Source organism: Callorhinus ursinus, unplaced genomic scaffold (genome assembly GCF_003265705.2).
Source record: "Callorhinus ursinus isolate GAN/ISIS: 27379988/994484 unplaced genomic scaffold, GSC_fseal_2.0 scaffold31, whole genome shotgun sequence".
NCBI lineage: Eukaryota > Metazoa > Chordata > Mammalia > Carnivora > Otariidae > Callorhinus > Callorhinus ursinus.
Window position 1 is genome coordinate 1,659,421 of NW_027397093.1, and position 14,089 is coordinate 1,673,509.

Sequence of the window (14,089 nt, forward strand, 5' to 3'; positions counted from 1 at the left end):
CCCCTCCCCTGTCCCTGGCTCTGTAGACATCTGATTTCCTTCAGCGCTTCCTTTCTGATAGCATCTGTGTTTGATGTTTGCAGTACCAGCATTCTTGTTTGGGGGAACAACATGGTGGCTTGGCCCTTTCCAAAAGCAGTTACAATGGCGTAGAAGTGCATAATGATGTTCTTGCCTCCAAGGCTGCTGTATCTGAAAGCTGGTGCTCCCAGGGAGTTCTGGGAAGGACGGAATCAGTGGTGCAATGAAAGGCAATGCAATCTCATTTTATTATCAGTGTGGAGCAACGGAGAGTGAGTCGGCCAATATCCCAGCTCACTCTTGGCTTTGTTTGTGGTGCCCCAACCTTTCTCCAGCCAAAGAGGCTGATCCCATTCCCCCAAATGTTGGGGAGGGTACTCTAAGTGCTGGGGCCAAGGACCTCATGTTTCCATCCTTTTCCATTCCGTAATGCTCCAGCGTGTGTGCACTGGGGCAGAGTGGACTTCAGGGAAGGGCTTGGGTCCTGTTTACCAAGAGGCTTGCCAGGAGATAGGTCAGGGGTGGCCAGTCTACCTGCTGCTATCCTGACGTCCTGGGGATGGAGATCCAGAGGCCTTTGACGTTCTCTAATATGGAAGGTATTCTTTTCCTCCTTTCTTCACATCTTTTTATTTTATGTCTGAACCTAGTGCCTTTCCTTTTCCTTTTAGGGAAAGGAGAAAATGAAACAAAGCAAAATGTTTCGATGCAGCCCAGGGAAATAAGGGTTGTATGTGGGTAATGTCTGGGAAATTGGAGAGCTGTGCTAGGTGTCTGTGTTCTGTTGATGGGAAGGACGCACAGGGGAACAAAGATCGGACTATGTGGTGTGTGGTAACAGAGACTGTGTCACAGGATTAAAGAACCTTTAAGCAGCTTGTCCTAAGAATCACTAATACCACTCCATTATGTAATAATTCTATCCATCTTCTGGCATATTACATTTCACACGTCTACAGAACAGTAATAATATTATATCCATCTTATGGTTTTCCACTACTTTCCTTTTGCATGTATAGGCTTCTGCATATACATATATTTCTGCATATACATATATCTCTGTATATATGTATACAGACGCACACACGCACACACGCATGCGCACGCACACGCATGCACACACACCAAGCTTTGTGGATAAGCAGCACAGAATGAGAAGGTGGATAGGGGCCCATGGAAAACCGTTTCTGACCCCATGAGGGAGAAGCGTATCTTAGAATTTTGGAGGGGCTGTGTGGAGCTCATTCTACATAGGGACAAGAGGGTCTATATCAGGGGACATAACCATGACGGACGGGGTGTTTGGGCTCCTTATAGCTGGCATCTGAAATGTTCCTGAGAACATAGGCAGACTGAAGAAGGCTTCTGTGTCCTATAGGGTCTGTGACCCACCAGGAAGATGGGGGGACATCTGCAAGGTCCAGAAAGTTTCCCTGGGAAGCCTAGGGAAGGTTATGGCGCTGCATTTTACTCAATATGGGGCTAAGAGGAGGATGTAGGAAGCTCTGGGATGCTGAGGAAGTGAGGCAGGGGTGTGGGGAAGGGAGGTTATTTCATAAAGATAGAGCGCCCCTGCAGCTGGAACTTCCGTATTGGCCCACAGGCAAGATGGGGCACATCGGCCTCTCCAGGTCTCCCTGTTCCGGCATTGTCTAGTAGCTTCGGGACCAGCCATGTACTTCTTGAAGCAGACATGGGAAATATAATAGTACATTTAGTCCCTGTTTACAAATGGGGAGATTGAATGTCTCAGGTCACTCGGCAGCTCAAGAAAGAGAACCACTTTCCCCTCTTTTCTCGACTGCCTTCCTGGTTAGCAGGGGTTTGCGGCTGAGACATCGTTAGCATCTTCTCAGCTTAGGCCAGTGAGACACTAAATGCTTCCTCCATGCAACTGTGCTCACCTGTCACTGAGCCCAGAATGGAGGCACCCATGCTTGTGGCTTGAAGGAAGCAAAGTGCCCCCATAGAATGGTCATGTCAGGCTCTTGTCAGAGTCGGTTTCCTCTCACTGGAGGCCAGCTTATTTCCTTTTCCTTCTTGGCACATCACTTGAAAGGTAGAAACGAACCTGATCTTAATTCTTCCTTCAACATGACATGCCCTTTTGAAATCGTACAAATAACAATGTCTGATTGTCATGTTGAATTGCGAGCATGGATGTGAAATGCTCCAAAGTCAGACCGAAGCAAAATATTAGGTCGTAAGTCAACATTTTGCTGAGAAACTCAGATACTAAGAGGTTGAAAATTTATATCTTTTCATGAGAAAACTTGTTTGCCAGCAGGAAAAAAATTTCAAAGACTGTTATATTCCCATGCGGAGAGAGAGAGATGAGTGTAATTTTGCAACCAGGGTCAAAGTCCTTCAGGGACTTCTGAAATTAGCTTGGCCAAGGAATGAGGCTTTGATGTCATATTTGGATTGCTCCCTGAGGTAAGAGTCCACGGGTGGCACGGGTGCGTGGGTCAATTCTTACAAGCTCCTTGGGCAAAACTGTGTGACTGGCTAGGAGCAGCCTCTTCCTGCCAGGGGGATGCCACACTCTACCCACAGATCCTTTTGCTGGAAAACTTTTGAAGAGAAAATGAGCCGTTTTGGCCCATGGGTGCTTTGGGTCCTGAAAGAAGTAAAATATTGACTACCTTCATCTAAGCAACTATGGCACCCTGTGGAAAGTTGCAGTGGACATGAAGACTGAGCTGACGCGAGAGAACGGAACAATGCCCATGAAGACATGGCAAAGCTTCTACCTTGCCATCATGGTCTCGTGTCCGCCATGCTTCAGCCCTGCCACTAAGCCCAGACCCAGGCCTTCCAGCACCTAGTGTGAGGGGTGGGGGGGGGGGGGGAAGAGTGGCAAAGAAGCGTCTGTGTGCTCACTATACAATTAAAACCAGGCACTTGGCTACATTAAGAACTTTATGCTCTATTTTAAGCCGGTCAAGTGACAATGTCTAGTTTGCATCTCCTTCCAAGAAGCAAAGCCGCTCACATTTCTTCTGAGTGCCCAGACTCCAGGCTAAGTCAGAATTAAGGCTCAGGATAAAATTGAAGGTCTGCTGTGGATGGGTGTGATGGAGTGGGACTTCAGCGTGACCATGGGCAGATTCCTGATGGGATAATCTGCAGCCATTGCATTGATACAGAAACCTGCTCCTGTGTGTAAGGGTGTGTGTGTGTGTGTGTGTGTGCACGTGCACTCCCGCACACATGTATGCTTGTGTGCCTTTGTGTCTGCACATGCATGCATATATGTGTGCATATAAAAATGTGTGTATGCGTGTGTGTATGTGTACATGTTTGTGCATGTTTGTATGCATGGGGACACTCTTGTGTGGGCAGTGAAAGGCAAGTGACAGAAACGCAGCCTGGCACTGTAATAATCAGGACCCTGTCCTTGATGTGTTCTTCCCTATGCATAGCAAGTTTGTGACTTCGTTATTATTAAGTCATGGCCACTCGGGGTCACTAAACCTAGGGACATCTTCCACGTTCATCCTAAGCAGGGTTCAGTTGGGTTCTAAGTAGAAATACTAAATGGGGACTATTATGCTCTCCCCCCCAAATCTCTGATCAGAAAACCTCAATTCTCTGGGTCAGCCTTTCTGCACTTTCCAGGGTGAGCCTGGTAATCTGAGAACTAGGTCCCTGCCACTGTGAGCAGGAGGCTAGCTGGAAAGCCCACCTGCCGCTGTCCTTCCCCACCTCTCCGTGTGATGTGAGCGGCTCTGAAGCCTACTGGAGGCAGCATCGTGGCCTTTTACATCTAAGCACAGTGGGTGGCATCAGCCGGTGGGGGCAGTTTGTCACCAGAAAATAAGAGGAGAGCTTGCGGTGCTGGCTGGCAGGCAGGGGGCCACGGAGGAGGGTCCTGCAAATCCCACCATGCAGTACTCACCGCCAAAAACGGAGGTAGGCGTGCCTCACTTCATGGTGCTTTTGATCTTTCAGGCAAAGAAGGGGAACTACGCCTTTCTGTGGGATGTGGCGGTGGTGGAGTATGCAGCCCTAACGGACGACGACTGCTCCGTGACTGTCATTGGCAACAGCGTCAGCAGCAAGGGCTACGGCATTGCCCTACAACATGGCAGCCCCTACAGGGACCTTTTCTCCCAGAGGTAAGCACCACCAGCCGGGTGGGGGGGTTGGCTTGGAGGATAACCTTCTTTTAGGAGATGAGAGCCCACACAAACTTGTTTCTTCGTCACGTCTCCTCAGCCCTGACTGTGTGCCAGCATGCACGGCTCCCACCACCCCATCTAGTCCCGTGCCAGCCCGGGGTAAAGAAGAGCAAGTATGTGGTCCCTTCCCATGAAGGTGCACAGTCTCGGTAGAAGCTGTGACGTGGGCAGGGGAGCTGGCATGGGGCAGTCGGTGCAATGGAGAGGATTTTCTAGAGGTGGAGGAGGGCAGAGGAAAGAAGCTGACCAGCTCCCCCTCCCCAGGAGGCCAGGGGGGACTTTCCAGAGGAGGTGACACCTGAGGCCTAAAGGATGAGTAGGAGTTAGCCAGATAGGCCCAGTTCTTGAAAATTAAGTGAATAATTAATTGGATCTACCAAGGGCCCGATAAGTACTTATTATTATAAGTGATAGAATTTCTGACATTGGCTTTCAGTGGGAAAAGTCAATGTGGGAAGAGTCAATGTGGAGTCTTGAAAAGAAGTGTGGTCAGAGAAGCAGTTGACCCTGTCTTCATGGGCACATGGGCTGAGGAGGGCAATGCTATCTGCTGGGGCAGGCAAGGGACCTGCCTTCCACTGCAGAGTAGACAGCGGCTCATGACCTGCTTCCTCCTCCTCCCCAGATCAGCTTCCTGGCAATTAATACTAGCAAATGGTAGGTGGAGGGGCTGGGAAAGTGGGGAGGGGGGCTGTATAGGGGTGGGCATTCTAGCCTAAGCAAAGGTACATGGATACCCTCCACCAGAAATATGTCTAGTGTGTATTGGCCTTTTTAGTTTCCCATGCAATTTGCTGGTGGGAGTCCATCCCTGGTTGAGCCCATTCTTCTCGGGACACCGGGGCATGATCCGGTTTCCAAGTGCTCAGTGTGAATACCTGGCCAGCTTCCTTGTGAAAAATAGTCTGTCATCACCACTGCACTGTTTCTGCCAGAGAAACTTACCTTAGTCTTTGACTAGGTGTCTCGGCCTTACCAGATAAGGTAGAAGTGAGGAGCGTGGGTCAGCTCAGTGGCCTTTTCCCGGTAGCCAGCCTGCTACCTGGGGCTCCCCTTCCCAAGGACATCTGTGCCTTGGGCCCACCACTCACACATGTCTGTGAGGTGACATCCTGGTGAGTGAAGAGGGCAGGACTGGGGAGCGCAGAGAGGAATCCCTAAGGACAGGTCTGCCTTTGTCCACCGAAATCCAAAATGGTAGAGGTGTCCAAGTAGAAAAAGCTGGCATGGTACCCAGGCTTAGGGTCAATACCAGTTGCCTGGTAAACACAGGCATCCCATCAGTAAGGATAATCCATTTGGAGGGTTGAGAGTGGTTAGAGAACCTTCGTTTAATACCCTGAAGCTCAAAGAGGGTCACTCAGCCAGCTTCTGGCAGAGTCAAGGGGAGAATACAAGTCTCTGAGTCCCAGTCCTGTATCCATGTTGTTGTCGGGTCTCCAATCCCTACTGCCTTTCTTCTGCTACCTTCTAGGTGTGGGTTGGGGCTTTGTGATCATGAGCACCTGAGCCTAAACCCCATCAGGGACAGGCTGAGGACGACACCCTGTGACCCATCCGTTCAGTGGCTTGTTTGCAAAACTCAGAAAAGGGGTAGAACTAATTAAGTTAAATGAGGCTTTTGGATTTTTTTCTAGAATTTAATGAAGTATACATTCTGTGCCTCCCTTTGCTCCCTGGAGCAGAGAGACGACCAGGGAGAAGCAGGGATAGAGTTTTATCAACTGTTCCGATTGAAGGCATGAGGAAGGAATGACTTCTGTCCAGGATGTGTAATCTATTGGTGTTCTTGAGGTGTACCCCAGTTGGTTTTCTGAGATGGGAGGCTCAGGGCATTCCACACACCATCAACCTGTGAGCACCTTTCTGGGACAGATGGTAGGGGAGCTGGTGGAGCCAATGCAGCAGCAGCATAATGTGCCCCAAAACAGCAGTTGTAGAGGCACAGGGTCCCCAGTGAGGGAAGCTTAGGGTCCCCATATACTTGGGCTGTCCAGAGATCTCCCAAAGTCTGCTGACGTGATTGTTGGCACACTGGGGAGAGGAGGGAGCTTGCTTCCCAGCTGGATTGTTCAGGGGGTCAGGGCAATAGCAGGCTCAAACCAGCTCAGGGGGAAACCTGAGGATATTCAGCCCAGAGCAGGCGATGAGCGGGAAGAGAGTGGTTGCTCACTTTCAATATTGTAGGGCTTTCTGGGTGCAGAAGTAATCCCATGTCCTTTGTGTGGCACTAGAGGGCAGTGGACCAGGACCAGTGTGGCGGTGTGGGGTCCCAAAATTCAGGCTTGCCCTGGAACAGGCCTGTTCATTATCTATCAACTTGCTGACCCTGAGGTTCTGCTCAAAATTTCTCACAATAGAGACTCTGTTGGCTGCTCCCCCAACTCCAGGAGTGACCATAAACAAAAGTGCCTGGTCCAGTTTCCTGGTTATTCTGGTTATTACTCTTAGCTTTCATGAGAAGGCCGTGTGCTCTATGACTCTTAAGTAAATGTCCCCAGTGGGCTGTGCCTGTCTCCAGAATTATCATCACCTGCCTCTATGTTGCAGCCCCTCTTGAGCTGGAAGCATCCCCCCCTCCCCCACCTGGGCAGATGGGTCTCTACTTGGAGGGAACACTCAGACCTCGGGTTGCCAACTTACTATGGCCAGTGGTTCTTCAAGAGGCTCCACTGTATGGTGCATACAGAACCATGAGCTGCCCCTAGTTGGGGCATGCCTGAGAGCAAGAAGGGGGCAGATCCAGGAAGCAATGCTCCATGCCATTTACAGAAAAAAGGTTTTATATAAATAGATCCCAGTCTTATCTGGAACTGCTGTAACTTTCTTTCCCTTAGTCCTGGGAATTAAGCTATTTCCTTGAATACAGACACGTTCCCTTTCTTTGGCAGAGGACAGGATCTATAGGCTTCACCTTATAAGTGTGTATGATAGGGGTTGAGTGCTGTAGCCTGTTTGTGGACCATGGCATGCAAAGCAGGCATTCAATAAATGTTTAACAACTTAATAGCCATTTATGGAGCACCTACTGTGTAGCAGTCTCCACAACTATTGACCAAAGGAAAGCACCTGCAATTACATCTGTCTGGAAGAATAGAACGACTGGCTTCAGGAAGTGGCTATTATCACTCCAGCTTACTCACAAGCAGGAGTATAGATTATTCTGGTGTGCATTAGTTTAGCCTCGTTCTAAGACTCATTTGGTGCCCGTGACTTGTTTTATCTTTCCTCTGTTGCTTACATATTTAAATTTTCCTTTTGATTTGTTTGTTTTTATTTTATTCTATGTTTTCCTATAAATTGCCTTCCATTCTTCCTGGGATAATATCAGGCATAAAAACTCATACAGTTAAAAGGAGCCGGAAGAAGGCAAGCATCAGCAGAACTTAGCAGCCTGCCTAATGCTGCAGTCAATGAGCAGAGGAGTAGAGGAATCAGACCCTACAGCCATGCTCTGGCCAGAGTCTCATGGTCCCCTAGACCAGAATGTAACTCTCTGAGAGCAGGCTAACTGCACTTACCAGCCTGATGTTCTGGAAAGAGCATGGGTCAGCATGACCCAGCTCTGAAGAGCAGCCTTGCAACTTTCTGATCGCTACTGTGGGCCAGTCATCTAGATGTTTAGCCTCAGGTCTTTAAGACATAAAACTGACATTATAAGAACTACTTTACAGGCTGTTAGGAGGATTAAAACAGTGGAAAATGATCAATCCCTACTATGTTCTCCATGAAAGGCAGCGCAGGTCAATACTGGACAGGATAGGGCTGTTGGTCAACATGGGCATCAGGCCATACCACTGGAAGCAGCTTTTAGGGAGCTCTGATTACTTGCCAGATCTTGAGCTCAGGGGTGGCCATGTGTCCCCTCTTTTCATTTTGTCACAATAACTCTGTGGTAGGAGTTACCATAATCTCCGATTTTAGTAATAAGAACACTGAAGTGGAGAGGTTTCCTGACATGGCTAGGTGGTGGCAGGTCTGGGTTCGGACTGATGTCCATCAGAACAGCATCTGCGCCAATGCACACAAAGCTCTGCAGTCTCTCCTTGGCCAGCCAGGAGTCCACCCACAAGGCTTCCCACAGCCCTGAGATCCTGTATACCCAGCCCTGGGGTTCCTCTAACTGTCGGGAGGCCCAGCTTCCTTGGACCTGCCAACAGAGACTTAGACAATGGCCTTTCAGCATGAGCCAGTGGACAGATTCCCTAACGTGTCTAGAGCCACACAGAAATAGTGGGACACTGCAGCTGCCCAGTGAATCACGGGATGTGCCATGTGAGAGGTCTGTGGCACTCAGTGGCATACCGAGCCCAAGCCCAAGCTGCACAAATGCACACGTCAATCATGAATTTGTCTCAGTGACCAAGCCCCTATGTGCACTGCGGCATTTTAAGTCTTTTGTGCCGACTTGTGTCCTTGGCACTTAACAGACATTATCTCATTATCTCACCATGACCATTTTAGTTTAGATTGGTTTTCACGATTCAGTTAATACATTCATTCGTATATTGATACAACAAACATTCACTGATGGCCCAAGTTGGGCCGCCACTGCACTTGCTCAGGAGAAACCATGGAGAGTAACACACAGCCCCTGTCCCGAAGGATTTACTCATCTGGTAGGGTCGTGGGTCTGTCTTGCAACGATGAGACAGCCAAGGTTAACAGGGGCAAGTCCCTTGTCCCGTGACACTCAGCTGAGATCTGGTGCCTCCCTAGCCTGCCCTTTGCACGGAGCCAGCCTCTTCACAGCCCGTAAGAGATCATGTGATGCTGGGCCTATGACGCTGACAGGTCAGAGGACCCCCTTTGGACTGTCACCTCCCCTCTCCACCACTCTCAGCTCATGCATGGTCACAGCACTCAGCCTCAGCCTGTAGTCCCAGCTGACCTGCAATGCAGGTCCAGGGCAGAGACTGCTCAACTGGCCAGTTGGAAGCGAGCTTCTCCCGGCTCTAACAAACCACTGCTCTTGAAGTGTGCACACCTGGAGGGCTCAGAGCTGTCACCGCAGGTGTAATCACCTGGCCATCTCCCCATGAACCCGGCTGAAAGAGTACCCTCTGCCCCAAAAGGAAAAGCTTGGGTATGAGGAGCCTGGGGATTACCAGCTACTACTAGCTCACTTGTCCAGACCCCTGGATTACAGAGGGAGTCCATCAGATACCACCACAAAGGAAGACCACCATCCAGACACCTACATGGGGAATACGGGAGCAGCACAGGTTGCCCCACCTTGGCGAACAGGATGGAATCCAGATTCCTCTCACACCCTCTCTGAGCCCACATTCTTAGCTCTTCCTGCTTTACTGCCTTCATCTCCCACCACGCTTCTCCTCCCCCCACCACCCCTCAGACATACAGCACCAGTAGCTGAGACCAGACTTTCAGGCATGGCTGTAGTCTCTCCTCATTGAATGCCATCCCTGCCAACCACAAAGTGACTTTGGCAAGATGCTTTACCTCCCTGTGCCTCCATTTCCTTCTCTGGAAAAATGGAAAAATGGAAGGAACCATCCGAAAGGGTTGACATGAGAATTAAACACTACTTTTCAAGCGCTTAGGATATATCCTGGCACCTAGAATGTGCTAGGCAAGTATGAGCTATTTGATGACTGACCTTCCTTCAGGTGTGTGCTCACCCTGTCCCCTCCTTGATGAGGTCCTCCCTGTAATGCCCCAGTCTGGACCACCCTCCCCGTGCACCATTTCTTAGCACCTCTATCTTCGTATCATAGTATTGATCACAGCCTCTGTCTCTATATTATTGTTTCAAAGTCCATGTGTGTGTCTCTGGACCTCACCCACAGCAGTGTGAACATTGTACATAGCGCAAGGCAGATACTCCTCAAGTCAAATGAATGAATGAATGAATGAGTGATTTGGTGAATCCTAGTTGGAGAGACTTACATTGTGGTTATTGAAGTTTGAAAGAAAGCATTTTTGTAAGTCCATGGTCTGAGTGTTGCCTCATCCAGTTCTCTATTTTGCCCCTGATCCCATGTGAAGGGTCCTTATGTGCTTTGCTATTGAACTTTATCCATGGGCAGCCAGACAGGGTGGGAGGGAGCACTGAGGCTTTTTAAAGAGGAGAGAGACAAAACCGGATGTGTGCTGTGGGAAGAGCACTCTGCCTGCAGAGTGGAGAATGGGTTGGGGAAGGGGCCAGCTGGGGCAAAAGAAGAGCTACCATGGCTCAGTGTTGGCTGGGGGAGGGCCAGCGTTCTGGGGAAGGGGCCAGGGTCCCCAGGCCAGGGGCTCACATGGGTGGTATCTTGCAGGATCCTGGAGCTGCAGGACACCGGGGACCTCGACGTGCTCAAGCAGAAGTGGTGGCCGCACATGGGCCGCTGTGACCTCACCAGCCCTGCCAGTGCCCAGGCCGACGGCAAATCCCTCAAGCTGCACAGCTTCGCTGGGGTCTTCTGCATCCTGGCCATTGGCCTCCTCCTCGCCTGCCTGGTGGCCGCCCTGGAGCTGTGGTGGAACAGCAACCGGTGCCACCAGGAGACCCCCAAAGAGGTCTGTGCCCCACGTCCTGCTTCCCCTTTCTGCAGCTTGGAGACAGGAGAATCCCATGGGCAGGGGTTTCTTCCATTTAGTATTTACCAGAGTCACTTGTGTGCACACAGCCGTGTTTTATGCGGGGGGCGGCGGGGGGAGGATGGTGTTGTTGTTTCAGTTCGATTTTAAAGCAAGAGAACAAATGGAGGGGATGTTTTGATGCTTGAATGGAGGGCCAAGGCACCAGCCGTGGCCACTAAAGTCCTGTATCTATCTATAGAGCGGGTACAGCATGAGCAGCGCCAGAGAGCCCTTCCCTACCCTGCCCCGCCCATGTGCCTCCCTGACCTGGAGAGAACAACTGTAGGGTAAGAGAGGAGACCTCCTTCCTTCCTGGTTCTCTTGGCTTTCACAGCAAGGGCCACAGGGCTCTGCTCTTCCAGCATGCAAGTAGGGACCGGCCCTCCCATCCTCCCCCTCTCCCTTTCCTCCCTCGTCTTCATAGGGCCCAGCCTTGCCCTCACCCCTCCAGGCACACCCAGCACCTGGGGAGCTGGGGAGCTGGGGAGCTCCCAGGCTCTGTCCAGACTCCGGGTCCTGGCACACTTCCTGCCTTATGTGTGCTGACCACGAGCTGATTCTGCCCATGACACTTCCTTCCATTGGGTTTGCTCTTCTTCAAGCTCATTTTGTTTGTTTGTTTTTTTATATGAAGCCTTCACTGAGGCACCCTGGAGTCAATTCCCCGAAGGGAGGGTGGCAAGGAGGGCCATTTGGCCATTTGGTATTCTGCCAGCAGAAACCTGCACACGGGCATGGAGGCATAAGCCCAGCCATAAGCCCACGTGGTAGGGTTGCCACTATGTGCTACATAGACCTCAGCTTCTTCTGAATGATCATCAACCAATCATGTCAGTAACAAATAGGTGTAAAGTTCAAACAAGAGGCAGCAAGGTGACCAGCCCCAAATCCAAAGAGGCAGCGTCGCCATGGCCACCGTCTCTGCAGCCTAGAGAGACTGGTTGGCCACAGCCCATAAATCAGTCTGTCATGGAGCCCTTGGCCGGGTGGGGGTGGGGACAGACTCTCCATTCAGCGGCTTTCTGCCATCGCACTTAGCTTTTGCCAGAAGGACCTTGCCGTTTGACTCAGTGTGTTGGAAATGTTGTGGGGACTTCCATCTTCCTCTTCTGCCTTCTGTGTACCTCCCTGCAAGGAAGTGCCAAGTCTGGGTCTCCCACAGCCTCCTGCTTCTTCTTTTCACCCCTGGGCCACAGGAGAGAAGGAGGGGTGGGACTTAAGGGAAAGCCACCGAAAGGAATGGTTAATGGTTCTGCCTGAACTTCTTTTGGTAATGGAAATTTTTTTTTTTTTTTATGAAAAAGTCATGGGGAGGACCTGTGAATTATTCTGATGAGTAGTTTTAAGGAAAGGCCACATATATGTCCCGTTACCAGCCTGCTTCTCACTACCCAAGGCCATATGTACAGAAACATCCAGAGTATACCCAGGGTAGGGTGGCCCTGGAGCTACTCCCAGTGGGACCAGAGAGGACCAGATCCCATTGCATCCACTCTCCATTTGTTGGATTTGGGTTTGGGTTTGGTTTTTCTCCAAACCCCATCAGCCATAGCCTGATTTCCTCTGTGCAAATGCCCTTGCGTCAGGGGAGCAGGAGAGGCTCTCTGGGTGGGTGAGCATCTCACCGTCATGGAGGCGCTGACCTGGGATGGCATGGGCAGAGAGGGTGCCCAGGCTCAGCCTTCCAGAATGTCCCTTGTGAGCCAGGTGCAGAGAGGCCATTCTTCTCTGCACTGGGCATCCTCATCTGCTTCCAGTCATCATGTCCCTTCACACTAAACGGGTTTAGTGTTTAGTGGGCAGCCCAGAATGAATGATCACAGTGTGTGTGTGTGTGTGTGTGTGTGTGTGTGTGTGTGTGTGTGTGTGTGTGTGAGAGAGAGAGAGAGAGAGAGAGAGACAGAGACAGAGACAGAGACAGAGAGACAGAAAGAGACAGAAGGACAGGCATTGGGATTGATTGTTGGAGAGACATCGAAGGCAGAGGTAAAAGAGAGAAACGCAGAGAAAAGACCAGGAGACCAAGGAATGACCTAGCTACGAGGAACAGCTCTCTTCTCGCCAGTAAAGCATCCTACCTTCTCTTCTGCTTTCTGCGTAAGCCCAGGATCTCAGGCACAAGAGGAGAGGATGAAATACATTGGTCCTGCCTAGAAAATGTGGAAATTTCTGCCCCTGCCACCAGCCTGCTTCCAGGTAGGAATGAGGACCAATGAAGAGGCATAGTAGCCGCCTTTCCTCCAGCTCCTTCTGGTGTTGCTAAGAAGGGTTGCATGGTAGAAGGAGATATCCCCTCTTTTTCCTATTTTTATGGGTTTCTGATTTTTTTTAAAGATTTTATTTATTTATTTGACAGAGAGAGAGAGAGAGACAGTGAGAGAGGGAACACAAGCAGGGGGAGTAGGAGAGGGAGAAACAGGCTTCCCACGGAGCAGGGAGCCCGATGAGGAGCTCGATCCCAGGACCCCGGGATCATGACCCGAACTGACGGCAGACACTTAATGACTGAGCCACCCAGGTGCCCCAGTTTCTGATTTTCAAATGAAATTTCTCCCTCCCTCTTCTTCCTTTCATAAATATGCCTGTAGGGGCATAACCCGTGTCCTCAGGGATCTTGCCTCTCCAGGGGCAGATGTGGCAGAGAGGTTGACCAAAGCAGTCCTTAATGATCAGGACCATTCTCAAGTGAGCAGAGGGTACTATGGATGTACTGAAGGGTACCCAGCCCAGCCTGGGCGTGGTGGGGACACAGGGGGGCAGGGGTACTGGTTAGTGAAGAGTTCTTGGGGCTTGGAGTGTTAGAAGTCAGTGTTGAAGGGTTGGTACAGATCTTAGAGCTGGAGGTGAGATCGGAAGTTTCGGCAGGGTGAACAGCATGGAGGTAAATAGTCCTCCCCCCCACCCCCGCCCGGAGCTCTGGGGGCTGGAGTGTCAGCATCAGCAAGGGGATGTGAGTGGAGGAGGCTGGATCAGGGAGCAGGGGCTTGCTCTGTGGGACCTTGGTGCCAGGCCAAGTGGTTGGGAACTTCGTCACATAGGGAATAGGAATCAGGAAGGGGTTGACACAACAGGATATTAGAAGCCTATCTTTGAAACCTTCCACAAATAATAACGGTATTTAATCCAGAACCACTTTGTGGTACTGGTTGCCTGTGTTTTATGGAGCAACATTTGCAATTAGGTGAGAGTGTCTGGTTAATCTTAGAATGCTCCATTTTGGGGCATTGGCCATATTTCTTAAGAGCCAGAAAGCCGTCTTTGGGTGTCGTTCTGGTTGTGTTTAATGGCTTGTGCTGAGA

At 50.5% G+C, this 14,089-nt stretch overlaps 1 protein-coding gene across 3 annotated transcripts in view; it reads left to right on the plus strand.

Moving 5' to 3' along the window:
• GRID1 (glutamate ionotropic receptor delta type subunit 1) overlaps positions 1-14,089 on the plus strand; it is a 735,632-nt gene that overhangs the window by 711,605 nt on the left and 9,938 nt on the right. For 2 of the 3 annotated variants that reach the window (XM_025880732.2, XM_073878720.1), the window contains 2 exons: positions 3,976-4,142; positions 10,487-10,727. In XM_025880732.2, the coding sequence (XP_025736517.1) occupies positions 3,976-4,142; positions 10,487-10,727 (408 nt within the window). Of the gene's footprint in view, positions 1-3,975; positions 4,143-10,486; positions 10,728-10,989; positions 11,078-14,089 lie in introns of all 3 variants that reach the window. The other variant, XM_073878721.1, reaches the window with a different exon arrangement.